Raw genomic sequence first — 15,749 nt, forward strand, 5'->3', positions numbered from 1 at the left:
CTTCAGCTGTTGATCTTGGCCTCAGTGGAATACTCAGATACTCAGAATTATCTTCTCCCACCACTCTCTCTATCACACACCCCCGGTGCCCACTTTCCAATCAGCCACCTCACAGCCCAGATCCTCCCATGATGCTTTCAGAACTCCAGAGCAGCAACACAATAGCACCTCAGTATGGTCAGACCAGGAAACCAGGTTTTAGTGTTTCCCAAAACTCAGTATCAGGGCCTGGAGTGATAGCACAAAGGTAGGGCATTTGTCTTGCCATGGTTGACCCAGGATGAACCCAAGTTCAAACATCACACACACACAAACACACACACACCTCAGTATCGATGCTTCCTCCCCCACTGAAACTTCAGGAACACATTCAATTCCCTAGATTAAACTGAAACTCCAGATAGGTATTGGTCCCAACCTTCCTACTGTTCCCCAAAATAGTTTTGCTTATTGCATGATGCACTTAGACCAGGGGTCTCAAACTCTCGGCCCACGGGTCGTTTGCGGCCCTCCATACAGTATTTTGTGGCCCGCAGCCAGCCTTCAAATATCACAGTATTAATAATCGCAATAAAAATCGCATTAGTAAGAAAAATCGCATTAAACATTCGCATACCCCAAGCAGTTCCATTCGGGGTATGCAAATGTTTAATGCGATTTTTTATTGCAAATATTCGGTAAGCGAAATCCCTTATGCGGTCCTGCCTCACCCCGACTTTGCCTCCTGTCGCCCCCAGGTAAATTGAGTTTGAGACCCCTGACTTAGACCATTTAATTGTACTATTTTACCTATAAATTTCTTTACTGTAAGTGGTTTGTTTCTACTTAACACTCCATAAAGTATTTCTTCCATTTTCACAGGCCCAGGGGTTTGTAAATCATTGCAGACATTCCCAGGTCTAAATTGACCCCAATAGCAAACTTGGTCCCAATCCATCTAGGATGGGACTTGTTTGTTCTTGCTCCTGCTGCTATCCCTGAGGTTAGATCAGTTTAGGAACTCCCTGAACTGGGAAGGGTTATGGCTGACATGTTGACACACACTAGTACATGGACAGGGCTTTTATTCTCATACCAGACTGAAGGGAAGAGTTTAATGGCTCGACAAAGCTTGCTGCGCAAGAGCCAAATACACAATTGATTCAACAGTGTCCAAATATATCAAAAGGAGCAATACAAACACTGGATATTTTAAGTCAGAGATAATGAAATGACTCCAAGAGCTGAAGTTCATGCTTTACATGCATGAACCCTGGTTTCAATTCCCAGTACATGATCTCCAAAGCATCACTGTGGGCAATACCCAAGTATCAATTCTGAAAGAAAATCGAGTGTTTTCCCATTTACAAATCTGTAATGTTTGCATTACAATCAGCAGCAATGCGACATAATAGTAAAGACACGGAGGAAAAACACCACTGTTTGTGGAATTTTGCCTCAACTAACCAGGAACAAAAGTTCCAATACTGTTAAGATGTCAGAGGCAGGATGGGAAGGAATTGGAAGCAGCAGAGGGTAGGGGCAGGGCCAGGCACTGAAGCGAGACAAGGCCCAGAGGGAGCCAGTTCCTGGGCTGTTCAGTCAGCTGCCTGCTTCACCCACCATGGTGCTGTCTCTGACCTTGCTTGCACGGTGTTGCTACCGTTGCCTTCTCCAGTCTTCCTGGCCCCTGGCGCGCCAAGGCTCCTGGAGGTGCTGCTCCCAGAGCCCTGCTGCAAGCAAAAAAGAACTAACCAATTCCACAGGAGATGAGAAGATAAGGACACCACCCCTCAGGGTAAGTGAAACCAAAGGTGGGGTGAATGGGAATTCATACTAGGAGGAAATGTTTTTCTGCTCCCAAATCCTAACCCCGCACCCACTCCTAAAGCGTTTTATTCAATTCAAACCCAGCTTCCCACTCCCCATATGTACACCATCCCTACCGCCATCCCACTCACCCCACTCGGGATCATCAGGTTTCTCCCTAAGCCCCTCCCTGTTTTCCTACAATCCACAAAGTCCTTCAACAGGAATTTCCCATCCAACAGTTAATTATTTCTTAAGAGAGTCAAGTCCTCTCCTGCCCATTTCCTTGTCCAAGTTCAGTTATGGCCCATGTATGGGTCAATGATCTCTAAAATGCACCCTCACACTCGGGCCCAATTATGCCCAAAGGAGAAGTTACAATGACTCAAAATGGGGCCCCAACATTTAAAAGGTCATAGATAAGATTAAAGCTGGAATGCATGAGGGAACCCAAATTTGAGTATCGCATGATACCTCCAAGCATACAATCAAGCTTGGCTACCTGGGAGAACTGCCAGGTATAATCCAAAATGATTTTTTGAATGTGTGTGTGTGTGGGGGGGGGAAGCAGTACAAATTCCTATCTCAACAGGCTGGCCTAAAGAATGCTTCTCCCTTTCTCCCCTCCAGGGTCCACGACCCCGCCCCTCTGCTGAGCTGGCACAGGCAGAGGAGCTGCTTGAGCAGCAGTTAGAGCTATACCAGGCTCTGCTCGAAGGGCAAGAAGGTGCTTGGGAGGCCCAGGACCTAGTGCTCAAGATCCAAAAGCTGAAGGAACAGATGAGACGACACCAGGAGAGTCTGAGGGGCGACGCCTAAGCTCGCTTAAGCTCTCCACCAGATTCCACTTCACCCTTGAAACTAGAAAACAATCATGAGCCCCAAGAGCCCTTTAGCCATAAACATCTCAGCCTCTCCCTAGAAAAATGGTGAACAACTCCACAAATGGTCAAAATTGGACAATGAAGAGCTATGAATGTCAAGTATTTTAAAATCATCCCTCCCCTGACCCCCTTTACCCCTTCAAGGTAGTCCTTCAGAAATGTACCCTGAAGTATGCCCTAAAATCACCTCACCCCAAATCCAATAAAGGAAAGAAAATCTTAGACACCAGACACTTTGTTTTTTAGTTTTGTTAAAAAAAAAATGTTCCGACAAATCAGGAAATGGGAGCTCAGGAGTGGTGGTGATGCAAAAGAGGGAAGCCAAGGGGTGGGGTTTGGGGGTCGTCAGGGGTAGGTGGCAGTAGTGTCTCCTTCATTCCACACCTGGTGTCATCTCCTGAACAGATAGGTGGTTCCTCTACCGCGTCTGTTCAACTGAAGAGAAAACAAGGCAGTCAGATTAGGACGAAGCAAAGAGGTTGTTGTACAGCTTGATGTAGGTATGTATAGTGGGGGGGGGGGGGGCTAGTTTAAGAAAAAGAAAAGGGTGGCTACTATATACACACACAATAAAATCAAAGATAAAATGCACTAAAACAAGCTATCAATACTCACTGTAGGAGGAGATGTCTATCTCATCAGGCAGTTCGCTGATATTGACTTCAAAGCGATCCTGCACATCATTGAGAATCTTCGCATCATTTTCATCTGACACAAATGTGATGGCCAAGCCCTTCGTACCAAACCTGCCAGCTCTGGCCACCTAGAAAGAGATGGCAGAGAGTGATTCCTGAGCAAAGTAGAAATTCCTGAGCACCTCTGGGTTCGTTCTTTTGTTCTCTCCCTTCCTCCCTTCTTTTTCCTTTTCTCTCTCTCTCTCCTCTCTCCATCCCTTTCTCTTTCTTTCTCACTCCTTTCTCAATTGTTAATTTTAAAAAATAATTTAAATTAAAATTACAGAAATCGTGGTTGAGAGACAATATAGAAAAATAAAAAACTTCCCTAAGAGGCAGACCCAGGTTCAGCACTACCAGGAGTCACACCTGAACATAAAGCCAGGAAAAAATCTTGAGCGTCACTGGGTGTGACCCTAACACCCACAATCTAAACTAAACCAAACCACGAAAAACCCAAAGGAGGCTAGAAGACAGTGAAGGTCCTCCTGCGAGTGAGGCTTACCCGATGCAGGTATGTGTCTGAATCTTCAGGCATGTCGTAGTTAAAGGCAATATTCACCCGCTCAATGTCCATGCCTCGACCAAATAGGTTGGTTGCCACAAGAATTCGTCGTTGGAAATCTTTAAACTGCTGATACCGAGATAGCCTTTGTGAGACATGAAATTAGAAAGTTGTTGAGATTTCTTCCCTTCAGTAGTTTCCTTTCCTCCCAAACTCCTTCTCAACAGACTCACCTTTCTTCCTGGGGCATCCCACGGTGGATGGCAATGGCGGGGAAGTTCTGTTCCACTAGGAGTTGAGCCAGGGCAATGCAGCGCTGCACAGACTTCACAAAGATCACCACCTGTTTGTGCGTGTTAGAGTGAGGGTATGAAGGGAGTGAAGGTCCATGTGCATGTGTGTGAGATTATGTGAAAAGTGTTCAATCATTTCACTCTCTTCTCCCTTAAGACCCTATTATCACATTTCCTCATCTGGTCTAAATATAAACAGCCTTTTTCATTTTCTTCACTGTAGATACAAAGTAGAGAAGTAGCCAAACGTATTAGGAAATGAAGCTACTTCAAGAAAACAGTGAAGGCCCGGAGAGATAGCACAGTGGCGTTTGCCTTGCAAGCAGCCGATCCAGGACCAAAGGTGGTGTCCCATATGGTCCCCTGTGCCTGCCAGGAGCTATTTCTGAGCAGACAGCCAGGATTAACCACTAAGCAACGCCGGGTGTGGCCCAAAAACCAAAAACCAAAAAAAAAAAAAAAAAAAAAAAAAGAAAAGTGAAACTTTTACGATGAAAAATTTTTCGAATTTTACTAATATCTGAAAATATGTTCTCAACAAAAGGCACAATAAGAGGACCCAGAACGCTGCTCAAAGGTAGAACATGAGATCCCTGGCACTACAAAACACAAAAACAAAACATATACATGTGCGTGTGCAAAAAAAAGTTGAGTTTTGGGGGCTCACCAGGCAGGGATTACTTGGTGCCCAGCGATTCCTCCTGGAGGATTTCAGGGAGTCATCAATGAGTCTGGCGGCTTACAAGGTCATGTTCTGTGTCTGGCCCTGGCCACTGTGTTTAAAAACCAAACTCAGGGGCCAGAGAGATAGCACAGAGGTAAGGCATTTGCTTTTCATGTAGAAGGATGGTGGTTCGAATCCTAGCATCCCATATGGTCCCCCGTGCCTGCCAGGAGTAACCCCTGAGCAGTGCCGGGTGTGACCCAAAAAAACAAAAAACAAAAAATAATAAATAAATAATCTACCCAAATTCCAGAAAATAACTTTTAGTGAAAATAAACCAGAGGACAGAAAAAAATTAAGCATTTCTCATTCTCATCAGATTGGGAGGCACAGAAGAAAATGCGAGCACTTCCATAAATTTAAGAAGCCTTCAGGGTCAGAGAAAAAGTACAGTAGGGAACTTGCTCTGCACATGGCTAACCTGGGTTCAAATCCTGTATGGTCCCCCCACAAAACTCCTGAGTATCACAAGGTATGCCACCCCCAAGAAAGAGCAGTTCCGAACCCTAATAATGCCAAATTCTAGTCTGATCACGTCCAGATCCGAGTTTCACCGAGTTGGCCTATTGCCTCCCCAAACAACTTTCATTTCAAACAATCAATACAGAGCTGGGAGCACTTCACACGCTGAAGGCCTAGGTCCACCAGCAGTAACAATAGGTAAGTCTGTTCCAAAAGCAAAATGAGAATTGGTACAGCTTAAGGCCTTGCATGTGCATATGCTTTACCACTTGAATCACATATTCAGCCCCTTCTTCACATCACACGTGTCATTTCCTCAGTAGGTGTTCTCATAGGTGTCTGCTACTGTTGGAGACAAGCTCATTTCACTCCTAGATCTTGAAGAACCGACCTGGTTGAACTCAAGGACATCCAGAAGGTCAAAGAGCTTCCGGTTCTTCTCGTTGTCCTTCAGTTTCACGTAGTACTGCTGCAACCCATGCAGCGTCAGCTTCGTCTCATCATCCACGAAGATCTCCATTGGCTGGGGGGGAGGGGGGAGCAAGGGGTGGGGAACGGGAGGAGGGCAGAGTGGGGGGGTTAAACCTGGGGGGGTGGAGGAAGTTGATCTCCAAAACACCCCATGGGGGGATGGGGAAAAGAGAACCTGAAGATCCTACCCCAGCCCCCCAAAATGCCAGCATTTTAACGTGACCTCTGCCACATCAGATCTAATTTCCTATCTTTTTTTAAGATCATTCACTGAAAATAGTAATGGAAGAGGGTACTACAGGGCGAAAAAGAGGCAAGATGTCACTACCTCAAATGGGGGTAGAAGAAAATAGGCAACTGGTCACCAGGGAAATGTTCATTTAGAGTGGCTCTAGGTCAGAATAATTTCCCAAGAATTGGTAATAACGAGGGAGGGCAAGAACTGCTTCACCTAAGTGTTCCTCATTACAGGAGCACCAAAGCCATGCTGGGAGGAAGCATTAGTGGTCAGAATTGCAATGGACTTCTGTCAAAATGCCATATAAGTAGAAGCAAAAATTACTCAAGCAAGATGGGTTAACAACTTGACCTCAGAGATCAGCTTGAGTCAAACCTTTCAGTGTTCCTTGGAATTTATCAGTCAGTGGCATTAAAAGCATCCAGAGCAGCAGCATTCCTTATTTAAAAATCCCTTAAAGGGATGGGGCTGGAGTGATAGATTGCACAGTGGTAGGGAGTTTGCTTTGCAAGCTGCTGACCTGAAACGGGCCCAGATTTAATTCCCAGCATCCTTTATGATCCCTGAACCTAACAGGAGTGATTTCTGAGTGCAAAGCCAGGAGTAACCCTTGAGGACCACCAGGTGTGGCCCAAAAACAAACAAACAAAAAAAAACCCTTGAAGGGAAGAACGAAGGGAAGAAAAGTTACAAAAAGAAACTGACATTAAGACTCAATTTTAAAGCTCAATGTTTCTTCAATAATTGGGGTATATGGCTAATATGAAGACCCAGGGACCAGTTTTGAGAAGTTATGTGTCATGGGGAAAACCAGAAGACCCATCCCAGAAGGCAGGCTTATAAAGCTTTACAAAGGAAAGTTCCATGGCCTCCTTCAAAGTTAATCCTAGTCACAAGGACAGCTAAAGAATCACCAACCCTGGGAAAGGAGAAAAGCAGGGAGAACACAATCCGCTGCTTATACATATAGGCCCCACTAGCCCCAACCCTCTACATCACCTGGTTACATACAAGTGGGAGCTCCTCACTTTACCTTCCCCATATCCCTCTCCCCCCAATATTAAAAAAAAGGTCTTAAAAAAGAAAAACTAGTCCCCCATTCAGGACACCCCCTCCCCTCCAACATATATAGGAGGAAACAGGGAGCACGGCACGCCTTGGATTCAGGAAAAAAACCGGGAACGGAAAAAGAGGCTGGCTGGGTCCTCAGCTTCCTGGTCAGGTTTCCCCCGCGCCCTCCGCTGCCGCCATCCACGCACGCCGGTGCCGTCCGCATTCCCCCGCCGCGCCACGGTGCTTCTCTGCTGCCGCTCACATCGCTCACATCAACCGAGGTTCCGGATGGGTGCGAGGAAGTAGGGTGGGAAGGAGTAGGGGATGGGGAATGAGGTGCCAAAGGCCCCCAGCCCCTGGAGGTGGGGAGGGAGCAGATTCATTCGGTGCTGCTTGCTCTTCTTTTTGGACATGCCCTGCCATCTGTCTGTCTGTCCCTCTCTTGCTCTCCTGCCACCGGGAGGTTTTGAGTTTGAGGGAGCAGAAGGCTCCAGCTTGTATGCTCGAGGCCACCTTGAGCGTGCGTGGCTGTATAGGGTTGTGTAGGAGACGATGAATGGAAGGTAGGGCAGAATCCTGCCCTCCCCCAAAGGGAGAAGAGGTTCCAAAAATCGTGATTGAAAAAAAAAGTCGAACACTACCCGCTCTCACGTTAACCCGACCAAGTCTTCCGGAGTTTCCCTGGCGCCCGCGCAGACCCTAACTCTAACTGTCTCTGCTTCTGTATGTCTCTTCAAGGAATCATCAATCCTAGTTGGGTATACGCCACCTTCTTGGCACTTGAAGGACAAAGGAGTCTGGAGGAAGAGGGTGCGGAAGGGGAGAAGGCAGCGGGCAGGGAGTGGAGGGAATGAAGGTAGAAGGGTATTTACGTCTTGCATGAACTTGCGGCACACTGGGCGGATCTCTTTACTCAAGGTAGCACTGAACATCATGACCTGCTTCTCATGGGGGGTCATGCGAAAAATTTCCTGGACATCCCGACGCATGTCTGCAAGAAAAAAATAAAAAAACGAATATAGGAAAGAATTATCATTCAAAAATATGAAGCAGACTTTCCAATGAGATGAAAACTACTGAAGATAGGAGCCAGAGAGCACTTTAAAAGGACCTCTCCCTTTTTGCCCGAGAAATGCAACATAGCTGGGGCCAAAACAATAATACAGTGGATAGGGCTTTTGCCTAAACGCAGCTGACCAAGGATTCAATCCCCAGCACCCCATATGGTCCAAGTCTACAAGGAAGGATTTCTGAATGTAGAGCCAGCAGCACCCAGGCGCCACCATGTGTGCCCCCCAAAAAGGAAAAAGAAATGCAACATGGGCAATTCAACTCCACGTGCAGTCTCTACCCAGTTAAAGCATATGAGAATATGTAACTTGCAAAAAGATTGGCAACATTAAAATGTTTCTGAAAATACCAACACCAAAAAATTAACTAAAAAGCTAACATGTAAAAAAAAAAAAGCTAACATGTAACAAACTTGACATTCCTGGCAATATTTACAAGTGTTACATTTCACAGATATAAAGGGGTCATAGATTAAAAATAAATTTAAGAAGCCCTGCTCTAGATCACTTTCCTATCAAATTGGTCGGATACACTATTTCTACCAACAGTCCATCCATGCTTAGTATCTAAAATTGTCAAATTCAGAATGTCATTATCTGAGCCTGGAGCACAGTGGGTAGAACCAGAAGAGGCGTGGCCCCAAATACCCAAGGTGCTTGCCTTGTTTGTGGCCAACCCAGGTTCAATCCCAGCCTTCCATGATTCCCGGTGCCTGCCAGGAGTGATTTCTGAGCACAGAGCTGGGCGTGGCCCAAAAAAACTAACAGAGAAACAGTGTCATTATCTGAGGCCACATCCATTTATCTCAATAGCTATAAGTTCTACAGAAAAGCATTCCTTTTATTTCACACACCACTGGAGTAACATACCATACAAATTCACATATCAGTCCTTAAGACTTATCTTTTTTTGGATCATACTCAGCAGTGCTCAGGGGTTACTCCTGGCTTTATGCTCAGAAATTGCTCATGGCAGGCTCAGGGGACCATATGGGATGCCGGGATTCAAACCACCAACCTTCTGCATGCAAGGCAAACACCTTACCTCCATGTTATCTCTCCGGCCCCCTTAAGACTTATCTTAATTAAGAGATCTATTGAGCATTAAACTTTAACATGCTGAGCTGAGGATGCCAGAAGAGTCAATTTACTTAACTTTACAGAACCTCCTCTATGATACCCCAGTTTAAAATCTAGAGTTGTGATTAATATTCAATCATCAGGGTTCAGAGCGATACTACAACAGGAAGTGTGTTCACATAGCACGTAGCCAACCCTGGTCCAATTCCCAGCATCCTATATGGTCCCAACCACCCGCAGGAGTAATTCCTAAGTATAGAGCCAGAAGTTACCCCTGAGCATTAATGGGTGTGGCCCACAAAACAAAAATAAACTAAGATCAGCACATAGTCACATAGAGAACATGACACACCTTTCCCCTTAATCACCAAGCCTATACAAAAAAAAAGTATTACAAAGAGGTCAAAGATAATATAAGTGGTAAGCTATTTGTACTGCATAAGGCCAACCCAAATTTGATCCCCAACACCATATAAGGTCTGCTAAGCATTTTCAAGAGTGATCCCAAAACACTACTGGGTATAGCCCCAAAACAAAAACCAATAATAATAATAAAAATAAAGCATAACAAAGAACCAGGGAATGCCAGAGCCATCAGTCATGGGTGATAGATTAAGAGTCGTCCTGGCACTAAAGTGCTCCAGTATCAAATAAGCATCATTTGGCTCTAAAAGGCAAATCCCAATCACAAGCCCAGTCTCAGCACTGCCACTCACCGAGCTGTTCAAGCATCTTATCACATTCATCCAAGATAAAGTGTTTAATGTGTTTGAGGTTGAGGCTCTTATTTCGAGCCAGGGCTAGGATGCGGCCAGGAGTTCCCACGACGATATGTGGGCAGTTCTTCTTCAGTACCTCTTCATCCTTCTTGATAGACAGACCACCAAAAAATACTGCAACCTGCCAGCCAAGAGAAAATGTCTCAGAAAGAAATCCACGTTCCCAACATTTCATTTATCCAATTCTTAGAACATTTCAGAGCTAAGTTCAGCATTAGATCACCCACAAAAAATGATGCTATCCCTCAAAGAGAAAATGACTTCCCACAATTCCATGGCTAATCTAGAATCTAGAGCAGGGTCTCAAACTCACGGCCTGCAGGCTGCAAACGGCCCTCCCTCCATACATTTTGTGGCCCTGCCCTAGAGGAATTTTTGTTTTGTTTTGTAGTTGTTTGGGTCACACCCCCCAATGTTCAAGGCTTTCTACTGACTGCACTCAAGGATCACCCTGACTTTGACTCCTGCGGCCCGCAGGTAAATTGAGTTTGAGACCCCTGATCTAGAGTATTAACTGCCACATCCCCTACAAAACTAATTCAGGCTAAATATACCACTACATTAAAACCATTAAGAATGGTTACTGGGGCCGGAGCGGTGGCACAAGTGGTAGGCAAATGCTTTGCACGCGCTAACCTAGAACGAACCACAGTTCAATCCCCCAGCGTCCCATATGGTCCCCCAAACCAGGAGCAATTTCTGAGCACATAGCCAGGAGTAACCCCTGGGTGTATCATTGGGAGTGACCCCCCCACACACAAAAAAAAAAAAAAGAATGGGTACTAATGGGCCCTGCACAATAGCACAGTGGGTATGGCATTTGTCTTGTGCACAGCCAACCCAGGACAGAACTGAACTTGCCAGCATCTTATATGGTCCCGAGCCTGCCAGGAGCAATTTCTGAGTGTAGAGCCAGGAGTAACCCCTGCCGGGTGTGACCCCAAAAACAAAAAAAGTAATTTACTATCCTGGGGCTGGAGCGGTGGCACAGCGGTAGGGCATCTGCCTTGCATGCGCTGACCTAGAATGGACTGTCGTTCGATACCCCGGTATCCCACATGGCCCAAGCAGGAGAGATTTCCGAGCACACATACATAGCCAGGAGTAACCTCTGAGCGTTACTGGGTGTGGCCCAAAAACCAAAAAAAAAAAGAATTTACTATCCTACAAGGACACTGAGGTTCATATATGGGTGTGGGACAAGACATCTGATCTACAGATCTTGCATATTTCCAAATCCCCACACTCCCATTTTCTCCAGGTCTCTTCATTCTGGCTTACCTTGACATTGGGCATGTATTTAGAGAATCGTTCATATTCTTTGCTGATCTGAAATGCCAATTCACGTGTGTGACACATTACCAGCACCGACACCTTGGGAGTGAAGCAGAGAAACAGATATGCAACACACCTGGCAGATCACAAGTTACTTAAATTCTACCATTTTAATCAATCCCAGGATTACTATAGTCTCATTGTTACAGTCAAAGATGATCTTAGTACACTTGAAGTTCTGAACGAACCAGACAACATCCTTCCCAATATTCTTGACCAAAATGCATTCTCCAACACTCTTCCCAAGTATACCTGCCCAGTGACTGGCTCCAGCTGTTGCAATGTGGCTAGCACAAACACTGCTGTCTTTCCCATGCCTGACTTGGCCTGGCATAGGACATCCATTCCCAGAATGGCCTGAGGGATACACTCATGCTGGACTAGAAATAGAAAAGAAAAAAAAGATTAAACTCCAGTCATCATAAAATATTTCACTATGTCAAATCCATTTCTCACCACGTGAATCTTTTTCCTTCTTTTGGTATCTGGGCCACACTTGACTTACTCCCTAGCTCCATGCTTAGAAATCATATCTGGTTGGGTTCCAGGGACCATATGTGGTGAAATTAGTCAGGTACCTTATCTGTTATACTATCTCTCTGACCCCACCACTCAAATAAAAAAAAGACAGTTGGGGTTTTTAAAGTTTTTGAGTCCACCCAGAAATGCTCAGGTCACTCTTGGCTGTCTGTACTCAGGAATTACTCCTGGTGGTATTTGAAAACCATGAGATGCCAGTAGTCAAACCCAGGTCAGTGATGTGCAAGACAAGCACCTTACCCACTAGCCCAACTTAATTCTCCTATGGCTCTTTCATACCAACTTCCAAGAATCATTTTTACTTTTCGCCTCTCAGCTCACTCAAGCAATCCAATTAACCCCAAATCAGAACCTTCTTGTTCCTTCTAGCTTTAGCCTCTCCTAGCTCCAGATCTCACTACTCCATTGCTAACAACCCATAGGTGAGCTGTTGATAGGTATGAGAGTCACTAGCAAGCTACTCCAGAAACTATTATAAACTAAAATTACAAAAATGTTATAAGGTTGACAAAAAAAAGCCAGTATTAAGAACAAATGACATGGCCAAAGCAAATAGTGTGGGTAAGGTGTGGCCTTGCATGTGGACAATTCTGTCTGGTTCAATCCCTAGTACCACATATGGTTTGGGATCCCAGGAAAAGGGATCCCTGAGTGCAGAGCCAAGAATAAGACCTAGGTGTTGAATAAACAAGGGGGGGAGCAGATTTATTACTTTTTACTCAAAAATCCAGCACCTAGCATCAGAGAGACAGGATTGGGATTTATAAAACTTGCCTTGGAACTGACTCCCATTTGATCTCCAGTACTGCCAGCTCCCTGGGCACTACCAGGAGACCCCCCAAACGCTATCCAGTGTGGCCCCCAAAATAGAGGGGAGGTAGGAGGGGAAAAAAACAGTATACAGATATCTACTGCCACAACTATTTTTGATAGTTCCTTATTTATCTATTCCAAAAATATACTTATTACCCAAATAACAATGAACAGATGTTTCCTTTATCCTGAAAGAGCCTAACAAGTTTTCTAGGCTCAAAAACAAAAACTATTTTTTTCTCTTCTAAACAAAAAAAATTCACCTTCTGATGGGTGCTCAAAGCCACAGTCAACAATGGCCCGGAGCAGCTCGGGTTTGAGCAGGAAGTCACGAAAACCAGAACTGTGGATGGAGACGTAGGAGCCCTTGACATCTTTCTTGGCAGGGGCCTCAGTCCCGTCCCCCCCAGCTGCTGTCTCCACTTCGTCCTCTTCATAGTCCAAGAGCTCATTGTCCACATCATTCTCTGCCATAACTGGGCCGGCAGGGGGAGAAGGGGGAAGGGGCTCAAAATGGTTCAGTGAGAGAAAGTGGAAACTAGGGAGGTGCTTGGGGCAGGAGGAACAGACACTAGTTTCTGACAGGAGAGCTGGAAGGAAAAAAAAAGAATATTCATCAGTCAGGAGCAAAATCTTGTCACTTCTTTCCCATTCCCACATTCTTTACACATTCTTTCCCCTAAACTACAGAATAGGATATCGAAGAGCAAATATGCTACAAGAAAAAGGGGGGGGATCAGTTGGTCCTAGGGATGTCAGTATATTAGATAGACAGCTAGTTTATAAACAAGTAGTAGAAACCAGCTCAGCATGGATGACAAACTTGTAGATACCTGGTCTGCAAACAACAATGAGGGAGAGAGGAGATAACAAAAAGCCAAATATGACTCAGGTGATAACGTGGAAAAGAGGAGGAAGAAGGGTCCTGAAAAAAAATCCTTCAAAGGTCTTGCGCTGCTCATGCAACCTATAACTCTGCAGCCATCAGTCCAGGGTGATAGATAATGGTCAGCATTGCGCAAAGCACTCACTGTTCCAAATGTGAACATCATGTGGCTGCCTCTCACCTCCCACTCCTCAGCACCCTCCCGTAGGCCTGAAATCTCTGAGCAGTTAAGGGGGATCTCCCGGGGCTGGGGTGTTAGGACGAAACCATGACTTGGCAAAAACAACTTTTTTTTTTTTTTTTTTTTTTTTGGTTTTTGGGTCACACCCGGCGGTGCTCAGGGGTTACTCCTGGCTGTCTGCTCAGAAATAGCTCCTGGCAGGCACGGGGGACCATATGGGACACCGGGATTCCAACCAACCACCTTTGGTCCTGGATCGGCTGCTTGCAAGGCAAGCGCCGCTGTGCTATCTCTCCGGGCCCAACTTGTTTATTTTTTTAACTTGGTTTTTGTTGTTTATTTTTGTCTACCTCCATCACAGTAACAAGGGAGCCGAGAAGCGTTAACAGAACCTTCGCTGCAATTGTTAAGATCGCTTACCATGCCATGTTTTCGTTCCTACTCGGGGAAGGCAAAATCACCCCACTCGTGACCATTTGCAAAAAAGGCCCCCAATAAGGGTGAGGATGATGGAGCCCAGGCGAAGGAAATCGACTAGGCCGAGGCCTGATCAGCCATCTATTCCCAGGCAGAGAAAAAGGTCAGGTGGGCCACCCCCACCCCCCCGGAGGGACCTAGCGCCACCCCACAGCTAAAGGAGGAGGCGCCCATGGGGCAAATGAGAAGGAACACAATGGCGCCGAGGCCACCATTTTGAGCGGCCCTCCTCCCCCCACCGCGGCGCCCGGCTGCCCTAGCTCCCCCCTCTGGAGCGCCTTGCAGTCAGGAAGGGCAGGAGCGAGGGCCAGCACGACCCAAATAGACCCTCCAGACACCAGACGACCACCCGTGGGAGGGATATCAGGCTCCCGGTAGACAGGATGAGCGGAGGGAAACGGAGATGGAGGTGGATAGGCCCGAAGGCCAGACCCCTTACCTGAGCAAGGCGAGTACGTATGGCGGCGGCTACCCGGACGAAGGAGGGAAACTACATTCACTTCCGGTTCCTAGCTGGTCTCTCCGCGGCTTCCCGCCTTCTTGCCCGACTCTGCGCAGGCGCAAGGTACCGGAAGTAGGTCCTTCCACCGTCTGATTCTCCGCTTACTCCTGGGTTGCCTCTGCAAAATGCCTTTGTGCAATTTCATTTCCAAGCCAAGCCTGGCATCGCGGTTGCTGCAGTGATAAAAGCACAAAGGGAATTTGTATTCTCTCCCACAGTTATCCTTTTTCTCTTGTTTTATTCTTACCCATTTCCCTTACTTTTTCCATTTACTTTCTTTGCCCTGTAGGTCTTCTCTGAGGGCAGCCCCTTGTGGGTGCAAGAGAAAGGAGGGTGAACCTGGCTGTGAGTTCCCACGGGGTCCTAAGCTAGGGACCCAAGGTGACCTGGGGGCATCCAACCTGAGTTGGATGGAGATCCCCCGCGCCCCTATTCCCGGTTGGGGTATTTTTCCCTACCTTGGAGATGGCTGTTAACCCAGAATAATGTTGACTGGTGGTTTACTTTTAAACGTTATCTCACTTTGATTCAGTTTAATCTTTTTATAATTTAGTTTCTAATAATTAAATATTTAAAGCATAATTTTAATTGCTTAATTAAGAATAAAAACTTAAAAAAAAAAACAATTTGTTTTTGGCCCACACCCACGGCACTCAGGGTTGACTCTTGGCTCTGCGCTCAGTAATCACTCCTAGCAGGCTTGGGGAACCATATGGATGGTACGGATTGAACCAGGGGTGGCCGCCTGCAAGACAAATGCCCTATTCTCTGTGCTATCACTCCCACCCTTTAAATAATATTTTTTAGTATTTTAGTTAATCTTAAATAATTTGATTAAAATAGTTTTAATAATATTGATTGATCATAGCTGATACCTATGGGCCCTAACACTATGAGAAAATAGAATTGTGCCTTGAGAAGTAGTTGATAACAGTTTAAGGGTTACACAGTGTTCCATAAATATTAGCATAGATGTTCTTACCCCCTCCTGTAG

General features: G+C 45.8%; 2 protein-coding genes and 2 non-coding genes across 4 annotated transcripts; 1 reads left to right on the plus strand and 3 right to left on the minus strand.

Annotated features, from left to right (window-relative positions):
• Nucleotides 1–1,603: 1,603 nt before the first annotated feature.
• On the plus strand, nucleotides 1,604–2,607 carry MCCD1 (mitochondrial coiled-coil domain 1). Its single transcript, XM_049765472.1, has 2 exons — nucleotides 1,604–1,777; nucleotides 2,419–2,607. Exons 1-2 carry the CDS (start codon nucleotides 1,604–1,606, stop codon nucleotides 2,605–2,607), a joined length of 363 nt encoding a protein of 120 aa, XP_049621429.1.
• Nucleotides 2,608–2,906: 299 nt separating this feature from the next.
• DDX39B (DExD-box helicase 39B) lies at nucleotides 2,907–14,830 on the minus strand. Its single transcript, XM_049765382.1, has 11 exons — nucleotides 14,693–14,830; nucleotides 12,973–13,299; nucleotides 11,609–11,736; nucleotides 11,303–11,395; nucleotides 9,959–10,142; nucleotides 7,965–8,083; nucleotides 5,722–5,853; nucleotides 4,085–4,194; nucleotides 3,852–3,996; nucleotides 3,288–3,435; nucleotides 2,907–3,107 (listed from the first exon to the last, which is right to left on the minus strand). The coding sequence occupies exons 2-11, from the start codon at nucleotides 13,181–13,183 to the stop codon at nucleotides 3,091–3,093; spliced, it is 1,287 nt and encodes a 428-aa protein (XP_049621339.1). The 5' UTR covers nucleotides 13,184–13,299; nucleotides 14,693–14,830; the 3' UTR covers nucleotides 2,907–3,090.
• On the minus strand, nucleotides 9,832–9,908 carry LOC125996836 (small nucleolar RNA SNORD83). Its single transcript, XR_007491504.1, has one exon. It is a non-coding gene; the product is annotated as a small nucleolar RNA SNORD83 (small nucleolar RNA).
• On the minus strand, nucleotides 13,689–13,766 carry LOC125996835 (small nucleolar RNA SNORD83). Its single transcript, XR_007491503.1, has one exon. It is a non-coding gene; the product is annotated as a small nucleolar RNA SNORD83 (small nucleolar RNA).
• Nucleotides 14,831–15,749: the final 919 nt, after the last annotated feature.

Source organism: Suncus etruscus, chromosome 18 (genome assembly GCF_024139225.1).
Source record: "Suncus etruscus isolate mSunEtr1 chromosome 18, mSunEtr1.pri.cur, whole genome shotgun sequence".
Taxonomy (NCBI): domain Eukaryota; kingdom Metazoa; phylum Chordata; class Mammalia; order Eulipotyphla; family Soricidae; genus Suncus; species Suncus etruscus.

What these genes read in the sequence shown, in the direction of transcription:
- MCCD1 (XM_049765472.1), top strand. Translation starts at nt 1,604, where the DNA reads ATGGTGCTGTCTCTGACCTTGCTTGCACGGTGTTGCTACCGTTGCCTT. An exon ending in TAAGGACACCACCCCTCAGG is followed by an intron (nt 1,778 to 2,418) that starts GTAAGTGAAACC and finishes TCTCCCCTCCAG; the next exon opens with GGTCCACGACCCCGCCCCTC.
- DDX39B (XM_049765382.1), bottom strand. Translation starts at nt 13,183, where the DNA reads ATGGCAGAGAATGATGTGGACAATGAGCTCTTGGACTATGAAGAGGAC. An exon ending in CTTTGAGCACCCATCAGAAG is followed by an intron (nt 11,737 to 12,972) that starts GTGAATTTTTTT and finishes TTCTATTTCTAG; the next exon opens with TCCAGCATGAGTGTATCCCT. An exon ending in TAAGATGCTTGAACAGCTCG is followed by an intron (nt 8,084 to 9,958) that starts GTGAGTGGCAGT and finishes TTTTTCTTGCAG; the next exon opens with ACATGCGTCGGGATGTCCAG.